This window comes from Colletes latitarsis, chromosome 11 (assembly GCF_051014445.1).
Source record: "Colletes latitarsis isolate SP2378_abdomen chromosome 11, iyColLati1, whole genome shotgun sequence".
Classification (NCBI taxonomy): Eukaryota; Metazoa; Arthropoda; class Insecta; order Hymenoptera; family Colletidae; genus Colletes; species Colletes latitarsis.
Window position 1 is genome coordinate 17,632,300 of NC_135144.1, and position 18,235 is coordinate 17,650,534.

An 18,235-nucleotide genomic window follows, 5' to 3' on the forward strand; every position below is an offset into this window, starting at 1 on the left:
GACACTCGTTGCCACGCCCCCCCCCCCTCCATCCTTTAGTCGTTTCTTTTGCATAAAACCTCGTTAATTTTCTCGGTTCGTATAATCATACGGGGTCACAGACAGGCGACCTTCCGCTTCGCCAGCATTGTCGGCCACGTTGGGCAGCGATTAAAGGTTAACAATGGTCACTCTGGGATTCGTGGTTTGGAATTTAAACGATTGAAAAATATGTGACCTGAGATTTATATTTCTTTTTTATTACGTCCACCTTACATCACATCTTAATAGAAGTATTGCTCTTTGTATGTATTAGAATGTAGTAAATACAGGGTGCTCGGTAACCCCTCGAAAAAATTTTAATGGGGGATTCTAGAGGCAAAAATAAGACAAAAAATCAATTTTTTCTCGAAAATGCGTAAGATTTCGGAGTTATGTCTATTCATAAAAAATGATTATAATTGGTCCCAGCAATCAAAAATAATTTATTTAGAACGATTTGAAATTTTTTAATTTTGTCGAAAAATTTCACACCTCGAATTTTTTTCACGAAACTGGGTAGGATTTCGGGGGTATATCTATTCATAAAAAATGATTATAATTGGTCCCTGCAATCAAAAATAATTTTTTTAGAACGATTTGAAATTTTTTAATTTTGTCGAAAAATTTCACACCTCGAATTTTTTTCTCGAAACTGGGTAGGATTTCGGGGGTATATCTATTCATAAAAAATGATTATACTTGGTCCCTGCAATCAAAAATAATTTTTTTAGAACGATTTGAAATTTTTTAATTTTGTCGAAAAATTTCACACCTCGAATTTTTTTCTCGAAACTGGGTAGGATTTCGGGGGTATATCTATTCATAAAAAATGATTATAATTGGTCCCTGCAATCAAAAATAATTTTTTTAGAACGATTTGAAATTTTTTAATTTTGTCGAAAAATTTCACACCTCGAATTTTTTTCTCGAAACTGGGTAGGATTTCGGGGGTATATCTATTCATAAAAAATGATTGTAATTGACCCCCGCAGCCGAAAATAATTTTTCCAGAACGATTTGAAATTTTTGAATTTAATCGTTAATAACTTTTTAACGAAGCCTCCATCAACAAATTGGTATTCTTGATTTTCGTCTTATTTTGGCCTCTAGAACCCCCCAAAAATGATGACGATCTCGAGAATCCGATCCGACTCTGGTAACAATACGGTGTTACGCTCGCAAATGACATAATCGTCGTTAAGTCCCGAAGAATCGATCCTGACGGACGACGGAACGCCGTTCTCTGAACAATAAAACAGAAAAAGAGAGAATAAAGATGCTGCTTATCACGGTGACGCTTGTAAAAGGAACGTGTGTTCTTTTTCTCCCGTTTTTACCCTCGACGCGACTACGGTTGTTCATGGACGGCTCAGTTAATCCCAATTGTGCGGTCATGATCTGCATTTCTGATTTCATCAATTCGCTCTCTCGGGACGCGCGTTCGCATAAGACCTCTCGAGGACAGAACGAACAGGACAGGGGGGAAGCTTTCATTTGCATCGATCGTAGACCAAAGGAGGGGGAGAATTTTCGCTGATTGCACGACACTACGATAGGATTTTAGGGGCACACGCAGCGATCGTCCCACGCAAAACGGCTCGTGATTCAGGAGGGTCGAACTCTGTCCACAGGTGCATCATTGGTTAATAATTTCAGAAGTGTCCGTCAAACAAATCGAAGGAAAAATGTTCGTAGAATTATTAAGAATGTTCAACTTTAATCAGACCGGTCAATTTTTGGAACTGGCCACGCTTGTCCCGGCCAGGGTCAAGTGTGTTTATATTTTTAAGTCTACCGCGAGATATCTATCGATCCGTCGCCTTATATATCTTTCTCATTCGCACTCTCTGAAAGAAAGAGTTACGGAAATTCCTGGAAGATTAACCTCCGTTCAACTTAGGCCAGTTTCGGTCCCGAATGTCGACCAGTATTCAAGACACTGCAGGATTTTTTAACAATGTCATAGAACTTTCATTTGTCATAGCGAGTTAACCCTTAGAACTCTATGGACGCATATATGCGTTTGGCGAAAGTCATCCGTGTAGCCTAAGGCCGCATTTATGTGTTTTCTCTAAATCATCCGCCTGGACTAAGGGCGCATATATGCGTTTGTTGATTTTTTCAATCAATATGCAGTTATTTTCGTGTAAAATTAATACAGGGGCACTCGTTAGTAATTTGCCTTCCTTAAGTAGCGGTTGGGCAATATTAGGGTCATAAAAATCCCCGGGAATTTCCGAAATGGAAATCCCATTTTACGTCCCACTCTCCCAAAAAAATTATTAATTCCTGTTGTAAATATCAAATTAAGTTTTTTAATTGATTGTAATATTTAATGTTTTAAATTGTTAATGTTTATAATACATAATTTTAATGCTCGAAAATAACCGTCTTTAATTATTTAACCTTCTGCAAAAGAATCACTATAATTTATTACTGTTTGCGCCTTCAATTGTCACTTCAGTGTGGCAAAAAAGAATTCCGCCCCCAGCGATGGTCAACGATAGCCGCGATAGTCCCTACGAACCGTTTCGGCCAGGAATATTCAGAGCTCAAAGGGTTAAATAAAATCCACATTACAACATTGGAAATAATTATTAAAATTCTATCGCTCTTATTGGAAAACCATGTACGTATAAATTGTTATAAAAAAAAAAGGTTTACTAATAATCCGAATAAAGTTTTTTGTTGTCGTCGGAATCACTCGCTGCGTAAATACTTTTCACGCCGTAGAAAATGTCTCGCGAAGTTGCGCGACGTCATTTTGTCTTTCAGCGACTCTACTTGTCGCAATTTTCAAGCGTAGCGGCGCAACACGCTCGTCGCGTGTTCTTCCGCTTTTGTTTCCCGCGCGGCCGAGACTGCAGAGGGTCGTGCAAAATGGGAATCTGGCCTGCACTCTGCACGGTAAAAGGCAGATGAAAGAAGAAAGCGTCCGCTTTTCCGGGACGGAAAACGGGAAAAGGTATACAAAAGAAAAAAGAAAAAAAAAAAATGGTACAGAATTCCGTAAACTCTGAAGCGTACCAGAGATTAAAGCCTTTGTCGTAGATCCGTGTCGACGTCGTTCATTGACGGTCGTTGGTTTTCATCGACGCAAAATTCCCAGATGAAACTTGGCCTCGGAAGCTGGATATCCGCGGGAAGCTCGAGGGTTCGAGTCATCTTTTTCGTTGTCATCGTCACACGATATTTACGCCTCTCTCGCGTACTCGAGGATCCTTGGTCATCGAAGCGAGAAGCGTTCGATCACCGGGGAGAACGTTTAATTTTGCGTGCGTGCACTTGACTCGAGAGCAAGCCCGCGTGCAACCTGTGCCCCAAATTCGCACGGGGGTACGCGAACCCCACAGAAACAGCCCCCAAGAGGCTCGAATGTAACGGGGAATAGGAGGAGGGGAATTCGCGAAGCTTTAAATAAATTTCAATTCGATGGAGAAGGGGTGTGTATCACTTTCACCAGACCTCTGTCGTGTTTAACGAGCTATTGATACTTCCACCCACCGCCGCCACTTACGTGGGGTGAGAGCAGTGCGGTGCACCGACCTCCCCAGTCCCGTCCGACGACTTGGCGAACCGGACACCCTCCCCCCTCCGCCTCTTCACCCTTGTTCCCGAGCCGGCTCCCCTCTTTTCCAGCAAGGAAAACTGACACATGTGAGACGCGCCGAGGCGGAGGCAACGAGAGATCCACACGTGATTCCATTATAAAGTCTCGCCCTGTGGGAAAGTTCGGATGCCCACGGATGGCTGTGGTTAAACCCGAAAATTAGGTTTTACGGTCAACCGCCGGGACAAACGATCGATTGTGGGAAGCATCGCGAGAAGGGTAATGACGCTTGTTCGCGTGTCTGGACTTCTCATGTTCCCGCCGGGGTTATTCCGTGTCAAGTCGAACAGTTCTTACGGTAGCACTTCGGATTTTACCGACGTTTAAATATAGTTTTCAGTAACGTTTCAACCTACCTCAAAGGATCTTTTAAAATGAACGTTTCAGTCGCAACGAAGATCTAAGAATACCTAATATTATATTCATTAGGTTATGTTTCCTTCTATAGCAACCCGGTAGATGGCAGTCGGAATTGGGGAAAATTTTATTCGACAATAAAGAATAAAAATAACTCGTTAAAGGATATTTTAAAAAGTCTTGTTCTATCGTTTTGTCGTCACCTTCCATTTTTCTAGGGAGCTCACTAACGAGAAGACAGAATAAGATTGATTTCTGGGCATTTTTCTCGGGGTACCGTGCAGTTTCCTGTGCAACGTCTTACCATCCATAGAAATCCGTCGCGACAAAGCACACGATTCTTTTAAAGGGTAAGACCGAAAGCAGGTCGGATCAGAATTCTATCCTCTTCGCTGAATGGAAAACGTCTGAAAGAAGAGGGGACAGGAAATGCGTACACCCACGAGGATCCGCTTTTGCGTCGCGACGAACGCGTCGAATTATTCTCTTTATTTTTCTTACGACTTTAATACTGGCGATAATGCCCGTAAGGGGGGGAGGGGCTGACAAATAATCACGAAACAAATTCGAGACATCTTACTTACATGGAACTTACAAAATTCTTTCAATAGATCTAAAGTAAATATTCAAGCTTGAAGCGATATAGATCAGAAAATAGATTTTCTTTGGACAATAAAAGGGGGGATCAGCTCTTGCAATCCCTCTCCCTTTATACCCAGCACTGTGTACAGGGTGTTTGGCTACTAATGGTAATCTTTTAAAAGGGTGATTTTATAGGCAAAAATAAGGCACGGAAGTTGAATTATTAAAATTATTAAAAAATACAGGGTGTTCGGCCACACCTGGGAAAAAATTTCATGGGGGATTCCAGGGGCCAAAATAAGACGAAAATCAAGAATACCATTTTGTTAATGAAGTCTTCGTTAAAAAGTTATTAACGTTTAAAGTTCCGCCCGTACTGAATTTTTTTCTCGAAAATGCGCAAGATTTCGGGGGTATGTCTATTCACCAAAAATGATTGTAATTGACCCCCGCAACCGAAAATAATTTTTTTAGAATGATTTGAAAAATTTTTTTTTCGCCGAAAAATTTCAGTATTTTTTCGATTTTTTTTCTCGAAAGTGGATAGGATTTCGGAGGTATGTGTATTCACCAAAAATGATTGTAATTGACCCCCACAACCGAAAATAATTTTTTTAGAATGATTTGAAAAATTTTTTTTCGCCGAAAAATTTCAGTACTTTCTCGAATTTTTTTCTAGAAAATGGATAGGATTTCGGGGGTATGTCTATTCACCAAAAATGATTGTAATTGACCCCCGCAACCGAAAATAATTTTTCCAGAACGATTTGAAATTTTTCAATTTAATTGTTAATAACTTTTTAAGAAAGCCTCCATCAACAAATTGGTATTCTTGATTTTCGTCTTATTTTGGCCTCTAGAATCCCCCATTAAAATTTTTCCCAGGGGTGACCGAATACCCTGTACAGAAAGTTAACATTGGTATGTTTCCAAATTCGAATATACCTTCTTCCACAGATAAGAATATGCCTACAAACCTAACAATGGCAACGTTATGAACGTTGGAAAATCTCTAATAGCTTTTCAATCCTTCGAGAAAATATCGGAAATATCGACGTCTACGTATGTCATCTCATCCGAACGTATTCGTAGCAGATCGACGTCTTCGAAGACGGAAAACATCTGCCTCCACAACGAGCCCTTCGATCCTGCCCGAAAGAGAATCATTTTTATGGGGTCCCAAAGCTCCTTTGTGACTGCGACTTACGCTACGATGCTCGAAAGGACTGCCGAGGATTCCTTTTGTGCAACATGTGGCTGGCACGTGTTTCCCCGTAGAAAGGCACGACGCACGATTTATATAGGATCTATACAGAGAAGGATCCGCAACGATCTTCGACCAGCTGCCCGGGAGTTCCTTCCTTCGCCTAACAGGTCAATAGGATTCTTTCATCCTAGAATCGCCACTACGTATCCGTGAATAATCGTTACGGGTTCGGAACGCACGCATCAGAAATTCTGCCTATTGTTCGACACGGGCGCCCTCTCTTTTCCCTACGATCGAAATATTAACGCTTCGCGGTCGTTCTATTTAGAATTCACCATGTGTTCGAAGTTTTTAAGGTTATGATGATTCGAATCTTCTCGAATATGATTCAAAGCTTAGAACCCTTAAAAGTCTTGAATATCTTGAGTTTTTAAGTTTTTTTTATCCTTGATCCCTGTTGTTACTTTAAATAAAACATAATAAATAAGAGGTCGCTAATCGATCAGTAATAGGGTCGCTTATACCGATCGGAGAAAGTAGATCCAGAACAAATGGTGTAGGAATTCGATGCGTTAATATTTGTATCAAATGCTCGAATGCCAAGCATAAGCGAAAAAAATAGTGAAGTGGTTAAAGCTGCATCCTTCGCCTAACCACGTCAGAAAGCTAATTCCGTCCGGCGCTAACAGCCGCGCTACGCGTGCATCTAATCGTACACCTTGCGATCAACGAACGGGAAGATTCTCGAGACCGAACACGTGGTTGCGACCATCTGTTGGCATCCTGCTTCGTCCGACCCAACCTAAATCGGCCCTTTTCGGGCCATAGGTTCCTTTATTCTACGCCGAATCGATTCTTCTGTATCCTTCTTCTTTTTATTAAAGAACGCCAATAACGATCGAGCGATGCATATGGCAAGACAAATCTTTTAACTCAAAAACCGAAAAACGCACAACGAAGGGTAATACATTAGGTGACCCCGTATCTGCCAGCTCGAGCGATGTTTTTTTTGTTATAAATCATATTAAGATTGAATAATTAGTCAGAGCTTCGACGCATCTGTAACGTAGAAACCAGGCTACAAACGGCTCTAAAAGAAATATTATAAATAGATTGGAACACATCGCCATGCTTCTCACGGGATTCCACGCCAGTAAAGTGTCGGTTTGAGGCTGGTTTACACAACTTTTTCCGTCGAGTGGTTACGAAGTGTGCACGCCGGAGGCGTAAATTTTCCCAGCGCTGTAACCAGGCTCAAATATTTAGTTTAAAACGACCAAACTCCCTCGAGCCAGAGCTTTAAGAAACGACTGAGAAAGACGGGGACGGAACGCAATACCCAGTCCCCCCCCCCCCCCTCCATATGTTCTTCGCTTTTTTTTGTCCCTGGTGACAGTTTATTTTTACCGACGCGAAGAGGTGCGCGCGACTCGGCCCACTAGATGCCGCAGGATATCGTATTCGATATTTCCCGAACGCCTGAAATAACGTTACGAAGGAGGAGGGGGAGTCGGAGAGGACCGGCTGAAGCTGTAAAAGCGGGAATCGCGATGCTCGGTTGCTTTTGTGCGGACGACGGTAAAAGGTGCTCCCAAGAGCAGGTAAAACATTCCACCGAAAACGGTTCTACCCGACCCACCTGGCTTTCACGTTGCATTTTCGACCGAATAACAGTTTCTCTCCGCTCGCATCGGTATATCTTTGAGGTTATGTTCGGAAACAGCCTTCGATCGTACGAGCATCCTAAGCGAGACAAATAGAACAAAACTTTTTAACGAACAGAGGAGCTAAAATAATATTTACATCCGAATGATACTTTCTGGTCCAGGAAATATTAAGATCCTGCCAAAACCGTGTTTAGACGGAACATCTTTGAAGAAAATTCGTAGAGACGACCCATGGTCCTCGGTCCATTCATAACGGTTCTCGAAATCTCGGCTTAAGGATCCAATATCGAGGGGTTTCCGAGAAAGCTTAGGTTATTGCGTATCGACTACGAACATCTCCCTCTGCCCAACTTTAATATTTCTCACTTCGAACGAAGAACGTTGATCGTCGTGATTTCAAGCTCGATATTTTATCGACGTGCGATATCAAAATTTATCGTATAAATTCATTGTGTTCGGAGAGGTGAAATTCACAAAAAGATGTCCAACGCGTGTCCTAAAAGTTTCGATAAAATCTGAGACTCTCCTTGTTGGATCTCGGGGCAGAAGAGTCTGCGTCACGGACGGTTCCCGAGGGCAGGAAACGCGCGGCGGTGGCTGCTCCTTCGCTGGACATCCGGCCCGCCACGCGCACCGCGTGTGTCTTGCCCGACGTCACAACACACCTGCTTCCTCACAGCTGTTTCCTCGGTCCGTGGTGGCAAACTCCCCTTGACAAATAAGTTTATACCACAGCGTCGTTATCCCCTGGACTAATGTTATTTCGTCGTGGAATCTCGATGCTACGTGATCTTTTGCCTCAATTTCGCGAACGATGGAAAAAGGTGGGCGCGTCCGTTGGTAAAGACCAGACGCGTAATTTTAGAGCCGGAGATACCGATCTTATAGACGCGACCATATACTTACGGGCACTCGAAGAATTCAAGTTTTATATGCGGCATTGAAAAACGTAGTTAAACGCAAATTTCTTGTATACGTAGTAAGTGTGATAATAGTAGAACTCTTACGTATCCTCGTATGGTATTCAAATTTTAAGATTTTCATTATTCAACGTACCATTTTCAGCAGACCTAACCTTCAATTAGTCACGTGTATATACGTGTATTATGTCCGACAAAGTGTCTTTCGTTTCGTGTCTTGACATCGTTAAGACCTTCGGGTGAAGTGTAATGGGAAAATCTTGTAGCCACGGTGAATTCTTTACGGATAGTTAGACTCTCGCGGTTTCTGATCCTTCCATAATCCCCTCACCCCCCCTCTCGCCGTTCTGGCGTGGGTTCGTTTTACGATTTATCGGCTCGGTTCTTTTCCCTTTTTTCCCTTTCTTTTTTTTTTTTTATTTATATTCCGGGGAATAGGCCGAAGTGTCGCTATGGGAGCAGCGAAACCCTCGGGGGCGAAACGCAAGGATATACGTGTTTTACAAACGCCACTGTTGCCTGACCTAGTCGCAACAGATGCAAGAATACGCCGACAGAGCTTTCTCCCTTTCTCTACCGTTGGACGACTCGGTCTGTCCTTTCGCTTCCGCGGCGTAGTTTTTTCTTTATGGGGGAGAAGGGGGCAAAGTCCCCAGAGACGTTCCTGGAAGGGATGACGAACTCGGTCTGGTTAACTAGAGTATTGTTCGATTATTATTTCGGTACATATCGCGCACTTGTTGTCTCTTTGTGCGGTCATATGGTGGCCCGAGGGTGGTTTCACGCTGGCGATGACGGATCTGTCGCTGGTAGATGCCTCAACGATACCCAACTTGGATTTGTTTAACGTTTCGCGCGCCAGGCGCGAGGCTCAGCAAATAATATCGACGTTAAACCCAGTTTTTGAGAATAACGAGAGGGCGAAAGAAAATTATTATTGGATTAAGATACAAATACTGTAAACATTTGTTCCTATCAATATTCGTCCGGTGACATTCCAAACCTAACCCCCCCCCCCTTCCAACATCAAAAGAATGACATGCCATGTTTTCTGAAATTTATTATCACTTTAATTGAAGTATACAGGGTGTTCGACTACACCTGGGAAAAATTTTAATAGGCGATTCTAGAGGCCAAAATAAGACGAAAATCAAGAATACCAATTTGTTGATGATAGCTTCGTTAAGAAGTTATTAACGTTTAAAGTTCCGCCAATACTGAATTTTTTTCTCGAAAGTGGGTAAGATTTCGGGGGTATGTGTATTCACCAAAAATGATTGTAATTGACCCCCGCAACCGAAAATAATTTTTTCAGAACGATTTGAAATTTTTTAATTTTGTCGAAAAATTTCACTACCTATTTGAATTTTTTTCTCGAAAGTGGGTAGGATTTCGGGGGTATGTATGATGACCAAAAATGATTGTAATCGACTCTTGCAACCGAAAATATTTTTTTTTTAGAACGATTTGAAATTTTTTTTTCCGTCGAAAAATTTAGGCACCTACCCTCTTGTCGATTTTTCTTAAGAATTCGTTTTTGATTTTTAATAATTTTATTTGACGCCCTACAGAAAAGTTGTGTAATACTTTTTTGTAGGTACTCATGAGCTCTACTTCAGAAAAAAGTTTCATTGAAATATATTCACTATTGCAGAAGTTATGGCTGTTTGAAAATTGGACCATTTTTATGGAGTTTTTCCCATTTTGCGGGGTCAAGGGCCAACTTTTCGAATATTTTTGCGATTTATACATATTCTCCATCAAAATACGCGTAGTTTGCTTTTTTAAACATTAAAATCGTCCAATCCGTTCAGAAGTTATGACATTTTAAAGATACGCACGAAAGGGTATAGCCGAATAAGGGGGTCAAATGTGCCCCCAAACCGAATTGAACGAACGATGGGTCATTCGATAGCTTATCCAAAAAAAACCATGTGTGCAAATTTTTAACTTGAAATCTCGACCGTGGGGGTAGTAATGGGGTGAAAACGAAAATCATGTTTTTGAACAATTTCTCTTAACCTATTGAGTAAAAAAATGTAAAAAAATTCAGAGACACTTCGGGTACTGGGATACATATTTTGGGAGATTTTCAGATTTTTTGATCGAAGAACCAGGTAGTAAAAAATAAAAAACCGCAAAAAATGCCGAAAAATGCCAATTACGTATCGAAGGAGGCCCGGAACTACTTTTATACTTTTACAGTAAACACGTATTGCTATTACTATTATTCTCAATTTTTTTCAGATTTTTCATTTTGGTGCGCCGCAGTGAAAAAAAATAAAAACCGATTTTTTCCTCATTTTCTGCGTATTAGAGTAACTTACACGTTGAATTTTTATGCATTCTTCAATATACGAGTGTTTTGTACACTGTTTAATGTTTCTACACTAAGCAGAATTACATAACAATTGAAAGAAATAAAATAAACCAACCGTTGAGCGCAACATATCCTAAAAAATCAACGATGTTTTCAACAGGGTCGTTGGCGCAGCGTTAGAGTGTCCGACTGTGGAACCGCTGGAAGTTTTTTTACCGTAGGTTCGAGTCTCTCTTTGGGACTTAGAATTTTTTTTTATTCGTTATTTTTTTTCCCAAATCCTAACTATATAGCAATGGTTTATATTTATTTATAAATATTCTAAAGGCATTTTACAAATATTTTAACCTGAAATATATATAAATATAATTTTGGAGCGTCTTTGCGTCCTTATTTTTTTTGTCAACCACGATTATTGTTTAACATCTCTTAAACTGAACTTAATGTGAAATGTTAGTTTTCAAATCTCTTACCTTTGACTATTGTGAATGGATTAGAACAGAAGATTCTATACTGGCTTACTATTACTTCTTCTCCCCCTTCGATCAAGCAGATCTTTCCTTTTTTTTCTCTTTCTTTGATAAATATGAATGTTTGCTACAGAGTAACTTGCTAAAGAGTGACTAATAACGAAAAATAATCTTACGAAAAAAACGATTCCTAATAACTACAATGTACCAGAAAACTGTCATAAACCGAATTCTCAAATCACTTTGGATTTTAACAGTATATTAAATATTGCAATAGTTTAACAATATGTATCCTTAATTTTTTTGAAGTTATTTTTATATGATGTGGAGATAAGAAAATCATCCTATGCAAAAATCGCTCCAAAATTATATTTATACATATTTCAGGTTAAAATATTTGTAAAATGCCTTTAGAATATTTATAAATAAATATAAACCATTGTTATATAGTTAGAATTTGGAAAAAAAAATAACGAATAAAAAAAAATTCTAAGTCCCAAAGAGAGACTCGAACCTACGGTAAAAAAACTTCCAGCGGTTCCACAGTCGGACACTCTAACGCTGCGCCAACGACCCTGTTGAAAACATCGTTGATTTTTTAGGATATGTTGCGCTCAACGGTTGGTTTATTTTATTTCTTTCAATTGTTATGTAATTCTGCTTAGTGTAGAAACATTAAACAGTGTACAAAACACTCGTATATTGAAGAATGCATAAAAATTCAACGTGTAAGTTACTCTAATACGCAGAAAATGAGGAAAAAATCGGTTTTTATTTTTTTTCACTGCGGCGCACCAAAATGAAAAATCTGAAAAAAATTGAGAATAATAGTAATAGCAATACGTGTTTACTGTAAAAGTATAAAAGTAGTTCCGGGCTTCCTTCGATACGTAATTGGCATTTTTCGGCATTTTTTGCGGTTTTTTATTTTTTACTACCTGGTTCTTCGATCAAAAAATCTGAAAATCTCCCAAAATATGTATCCCAGTACCCGAAGTGTCTCTGAATTTTTTTACATTTTTTTACTCAATAGGTTAAGAGAAATTGTTCAAAAACATGATTTTCGTTTTCACCCCATTACTACCCCCACGGTCGAGATTTCAAGTTAAAAATTTGCACACATGGTTTTTTTTGGATAAGCTATCGAATGACCCATCGTTCGTTCAATTCGGTTTGGGGGCACATTTGACCCCCTTATTCGGCTATACCCTTTTGTGGTGACATTACCGGCCTGAAATTATATTTTCGGTAAGGAATTTTTTTCTCGAAAATGGTTAGGATTTCGAGGGTATGTCTATTAACCAAAAATGATTATAATTGGTCCCTGCAATCAAAAATAATTTTTTTAGAACGATTAGAAATTTTTTAATTTTGTCGAAAAATTTCACACCTTCTTGAATTTTTTTCTCGAAACTGGGTAGGATTTCGGGGGTATATGTATTCATAAAAAATGATTGTAATTGACCCCCGCAACCGAAAATAATTTTTCCAGAACGATTTGAAATTTTTGAATTTAATTGTTAATAACTTTTTAACGAAGCCTCCATCAACAAATTGGTATTCTTAATTTTCGTCTTATTTTGGCCTCTAGAATCCCCCATTAAAATTTTTCCCAGGGGTGACCGAACACCCTGTATAAACGATTAATTTTATAAAATGCATTTCTTGTTCTTCTATTCTAAACAATATTACTAAATTTTAATTTTTCGTCGGAACAATGATCGCCACGCGCCACGTTTATCTTTGCTTTTTAGGTTAAGCTCTGCTTTCGCTAGGGAAAACGTCGTAACTCTTCCAAACGGTAATGGACGGATAATGACGTTTCGGGGTGCAGGGTTCCCGCTTTTTTCTGACTCGAGAATATCGATGAAATTGTTTGGGGGAACAGTCGATCCGTTATAGGGGCGTTATTTCATTCTACGACCCCTGTACGATACTTGGGGAGGAGGGATGCAGGAGCTTCGATGCAACCTGCGCGAACCTGTGACCCCCGACAGGTTGAATAATTTGCAAGCAACACTTTAAAAACAGTGACCGTATATCCAGACTGTTTCAAAGGCGAAATTATGAAAATTAATCCAAATACGGTCATGAGAGTGAAAAGAAATCAAGACAGAGCTATTAACTTTCAAGGAAGAACATCTAAAGTGGCGAATGTACGTTTTGTCCATGACAAAATTGTCAACGAAGCGTTTGAACATTTTGAGATGCATCGAGAACAAAATTTCGTGTTGCCAACGACAGAAGGTGGATTCGTGCAAGAAAGAAAGCGTGTTTCTGGACAGTAAATTTCTAAAAAAAAAAGGAAAAGAAAAATCTGAACGTCAAAGGGTTAATGTCGTTGAATAAAATGTTACTTTGGCGTTTGTAAAAATGAAGCCACTCGGGAGGCAAACCTAACCTCTGCTAGGTTCCGTGCTTGGTTACATTGTTTCTAATTTCTGCATATTCCTAACCTTCGAGATACTATCTGGCCGAACCGTTCCAGTTGGCTCGGGACGTCGCAGACGTTAATTTCGTGGCGAGCAAGTGGCGGGCAAAAGCGAGACAAGGAGGAAACGAGAAGAGCGAGCAACATCGAAGAGGAGACGATAGGAGAAAGGGAGGACAATGATCCTCGGAAACGCAGGGAAACATCTGCTCGGCTCCGGATCACGGCATGTCCTCCTTCAATGAACCGATCGCGTCGTGAAACTTGTCCCACCTCATAGGTGGCGTGCATAGGTATTCATTATCTTCGTCTTCGCTTCGCTCGTACGGTCCTTTCCCCGCCTCTCCCTCCGCGCGATCTTTTTTGGTCCACGAAACATCTGCGGCAGCTGCGAGGCGGTGGCCTGCCGCAGGAATCGAGGAACGAGGCAGGTGCTCACCTTCGAAGAAGCTTCTCTCCTCCTCCCCTCCCCCGCCCCTACCAATTACGCGTGCCTTTTTCTGCCGTCTCTCCCACTCTTCTCTCAGATTTCTTCGTTCCTCCCGTCCAACCACCCCTCTCTCGTCTATCCTTGTCCGCTACACGCGCATTCGACCGCTGGTCTTTTAGACGCTCTGGCCTCTCTTTAACCTTCATTGATAGGTACCCGCTGAACGGGCAGGAACAATTAAACGGTCGAATTTAACCCATTTGGCCGATTTATATAATCCGTTGTCGAACACGGAACGGTTCAGTTCGAACGAAAATTAAATATAAAAATTATGAACTGTCCACTACGAATAGTCCCGTGTTTGTGACCAAGTGTCGCGTAAGCTTTTATTTGCCCATTTTTTACGCCCTGTACATTGCCACCAACTTCGTAGATACATCATGTTCCGAAGTTAGGCGTAAAGCTGCCCGAACTTTCGAACGAATCCGAGTTATCGACCGCCAGTGTCGTTTATTTTCGTGCCTCCTACTTTCGTCGATATTAGCGTCCCTATTATTAATTCATAAAGCTCCTATGGTCCGTAATTCCTGGTGAACCGAGTTCCTGGTCCGATCATCGTGCACGATACGTGAGATACGGTGAAGAAGCGCTCTCGAGAGTCGCCCGCGGCTGCGTGCAACTCCCGTGCACGTGCCTCGATTTCGCCCGTGGCCAAAGGATCGCCACGGTGGCGAGAGAAAAATGAAAAAAGAAGGGGACGACCGACGACTCCCCGAGTATACCATCACCCGTATCAATACATCCGTATCTCGAGCAGGGACGCTGGATTTTTCAAGGTATCGATTATTGCTTCGATAGATTGTTCTCGACAGTTCGCACGTAAAAGTATCGAAGACTTGCGAGTACATTGGAGAAACGGCGAGAGAAGCTTTAAGAACCACGCGTCCTTCTTGGATTCCATTATCTGGCAGCTGCCTCCTCGGGACGCCTATCTTCCTTTTCTCCCCGTATCGAACGTCTTCCGTGTACCGAAGACGTTTTCCCCCATCGAGAGTCCGTTTTAACGTTACACGAAGTCACGACTTTTAATGGCGTCGCATTGTCGTCGTTAAAAATTAACAACTCTTAAAGTGTCCCACCATTTCGATTGACCGTAATGCATGTTGGGACATTTTTAGTCCCACCTCGAAATATTGCAATAATTGCATGCGCATAGGTTTATATTTCGTCTTATTTACGTAAAGCAATTGGTAATATCTTCAACAAATGTATTCACTTATGCCAAATGTATTCAACATGCCAATACAAGTTCATCGATTGTTGCAAGCGGAAGGTTTATTGCGACAATCTTTTCTCCCCTGGTTTTTACATTATGTGATACCTTTATTAATAAAAATATACCAATTTTGTTTAATTTAAAACGCAGTAAAATTTCTATGCAACATGGATCTATTTATCTGAAATCTGCCTTTGACGCGTTAATAAAATTCGTTACTTTTGGCAATTTATTTCTGAACAACAAACCCACTTTTCCCCGATAAAAATGTTTCGATAAAGCCAAACGCGTATGTGTAAATTTTTATAACCTGCTCGCATGAGTTTCGCTGTTGGGTTCGAAAATCACTAAGTTTTTAAGGAAAATCACTTACCCGTAGAGCATCGCAGCGCCAGCTATGCCGCCTCCGCATTGTGCAGCGATGTACAGAGCAGCACGAAGCAGCGAGATCCGTCGACACAAAGCGAAAGACACCGAGACAGCTGGATTCACGTGGCCACCTGCGCGTCGAGCATTTTATCATTTTATTATGAGTTCACCAATCCGTACACACGACGCATAAAAGCAACAACAATTACACCTCGTACTTTGCACAGAATATTCTCTCGCCACGACGGTACAGCAGAACCCACGAATTTCGTTCGTTGCATTGTTTTTAGAAGATTTAAAACGAACCACGAACGTTAAGCCATTTGATATTTAGGTTATGTATAACTAGAACTAGCGATGGGATTTGGAACGCTTCGAATCCATAAAATGGCGGAAAAATCGAATTATGTACATCGAATCCAATTCGAAACCTCGAGTCGCGATCGTTTTTGGAAGTTCTTATTCGTAAGTTCGATCAGCCTTATTTTCGTGCAGTGGTCGAAGAAAGCATGTTATCCAACTCGCACGTGTACATTTACCGATTTGCTATCTCACAAGATCGATGTTCGCGGTTCAGGTTTCTTTGCAGAATGTATCACACCGTTTTTATATCTTCTGGACCACCAGCTTCTTTCAAGAATTCGTTAAAAAAATTAGCATCTAATACAGATCTTACTACATTTATTTAAACGTATGCATTATTATTCGTTTTATTGTGTTTGGATTTTCATATTTACTATTTAGTTATTTACTTTCAAATACAAATTAGTAAAGTCACTATCTTTATGTATTTCTTTTTCCTTTTGACCTCTAGATTAAGTTCTTGTAGTTTGGCGAAGAAATCACGGGACAGTCTATACATATACAGGGTGTTCGGCCACCCCTGGAAAAAATTTTAATGGGGGATTCTAGAGGCAAAAATTAGACGAAAATCAAGAATACCAATTTGTTAATCGAGGTTTCGTTAAAAAGTTATTAAAAAATTTCAAATCGATCTGGAAAAAATATTTTCAGTTGCAGGGATCAATTACAAGCATTTTTTGTGAACAGTCATAACCCCGAAATCCTACGCAGTTTCGAGAAAAAAATTCGAGTAAGTGCTGAAAGTTTTGGGTGAAAAAAAAGACTTTCGAATCGTCTTGGAAAAATTATTTTTAGTTACAGGGGTTAATTGCAAGCATTTTTGGTCGACAGACATACCCCCGAAATCCTACTCAGTTTCGAGAAAAAAATTCCTTACCAAAAATATAATTACTGGCCAGAAATGGCTGCCCGAATTTTCATGCGAATCTTTAAAACGTCATAACTTCTGATCGGATTGGACGATTTTAATGTTTAAAAAAGCAAACTACGCGTATTTTGGTGGAGAATATGTATAAATCGCAAAAATATTCGAAAAGTTGGCCCTTGACCCCGCAAAATGGAAAAAACCCCACAAAAATGATCCAATTTTCAAACAGCCATAACTTCTGCAATAGTGAATATATTTCAATGAAACTTTTTTCTGAAGTAGAGCTCATGAGTACCTACAAAAAAGTATTAGACAACTTTTCTGTAGGGCGTCAAACAAAATTACTAAAAATGAAAAACGAATTTTTAAGAAAGATCGACAGGAGGTAGGGTGCCTAAATTTTCCGACGAAAAAAAAAATTTTTAATTAATTCTGAAAAAATTATTTTCGGTTGCGGGGGTCAATTGCAATCATTTTTGGTGAATACACATACCCCCGAAATCCTACCCACTTTCTAGAAAAAAATTCGAGAAGATGTGAAATTTTTTGACGGAAAAAAAAAACTTCAAATCGTTTTGGAAAAATTATTTTCGGTTGCGGGGGTCAATTACAATCATGTTTGGTCAATAGACATACCCCCGAAATCTTGCGTATTTTCGAGAAAAAAATTCAGTACGGTCGAAACTTTAAACGTTAATAAAATTTTAACGAAGCCTCCATCAACAAATTGGTATTCTTGATTTTCGTCTTATTTTGGCCTCTAGAATCCCCCATTAAAATTTTTCCCAGGGTTGGCCGAACACCCTGTATATATTTGTGTATACATAAACAGACTTGTAAAATAAAGGCGTTTAGCAATAATAATAATAATATAATTCTTTAAACATCTCGAGTGGAGGCCACAGCAGGTTTGATGTCGCCATCCAGGCGTTAAAGTCGGAGGGCACATTCTTGTTACAGATCATAATCGCTCTGTACAGAGTGATTCAAGAAACTGGGTCGAGCTGTAGCTCCAAACAAGGACAAAGAATATTGTATGAAATAAATGTCGTACGTAGTAACGTGGACTACTATTTAAGAAAGTTAACGTGACCTTTAAATACCCTCCACTACTCTACAAAAACGATTTACACTAAACAATGTCCACCCTCCCCCCTCTTTTTATATCAAGCAACTTTTATACCAACGATTTTCAGTTAAACGAACCACACTGTATATGAAAGCGATGAAAAACACAATGTTCGACTTCCAAATGATACTAGAAATAATGTTAGATGTTAAACACTAACTATGAAGCAGGGTGCTATTAATATTAAAGAGTAGAGAAATTGGAAATACTACAAA

General features: G+C 40.1%; 1 protein-coding gene across 2 annotated transcripts in view; it reads right to left on the bottom strand.

Annotated features, from left to right (window-relative positions):
- Bib (MIP channel family protein big brain) overlaps positions 1 to 18,235 on the bottom strand; it is a 35,322-nt gene that overhangs the window by 4,630 nt on the left and 12,457 nt on the right. For both annotated transcript variants that reach the window (XM_076776967.1, XM_076776966.1), the window contains one exon: positions 15,665 to 15,791. In XM_076776967.1, coding sequence (XP_076633082.1) covers positions 15,665 to 15,791 — 127 coding nt within the window. The remainder of the gene's footprint in view (positions 1 to 15,664; positions 15,792 to 18,235) is intronic.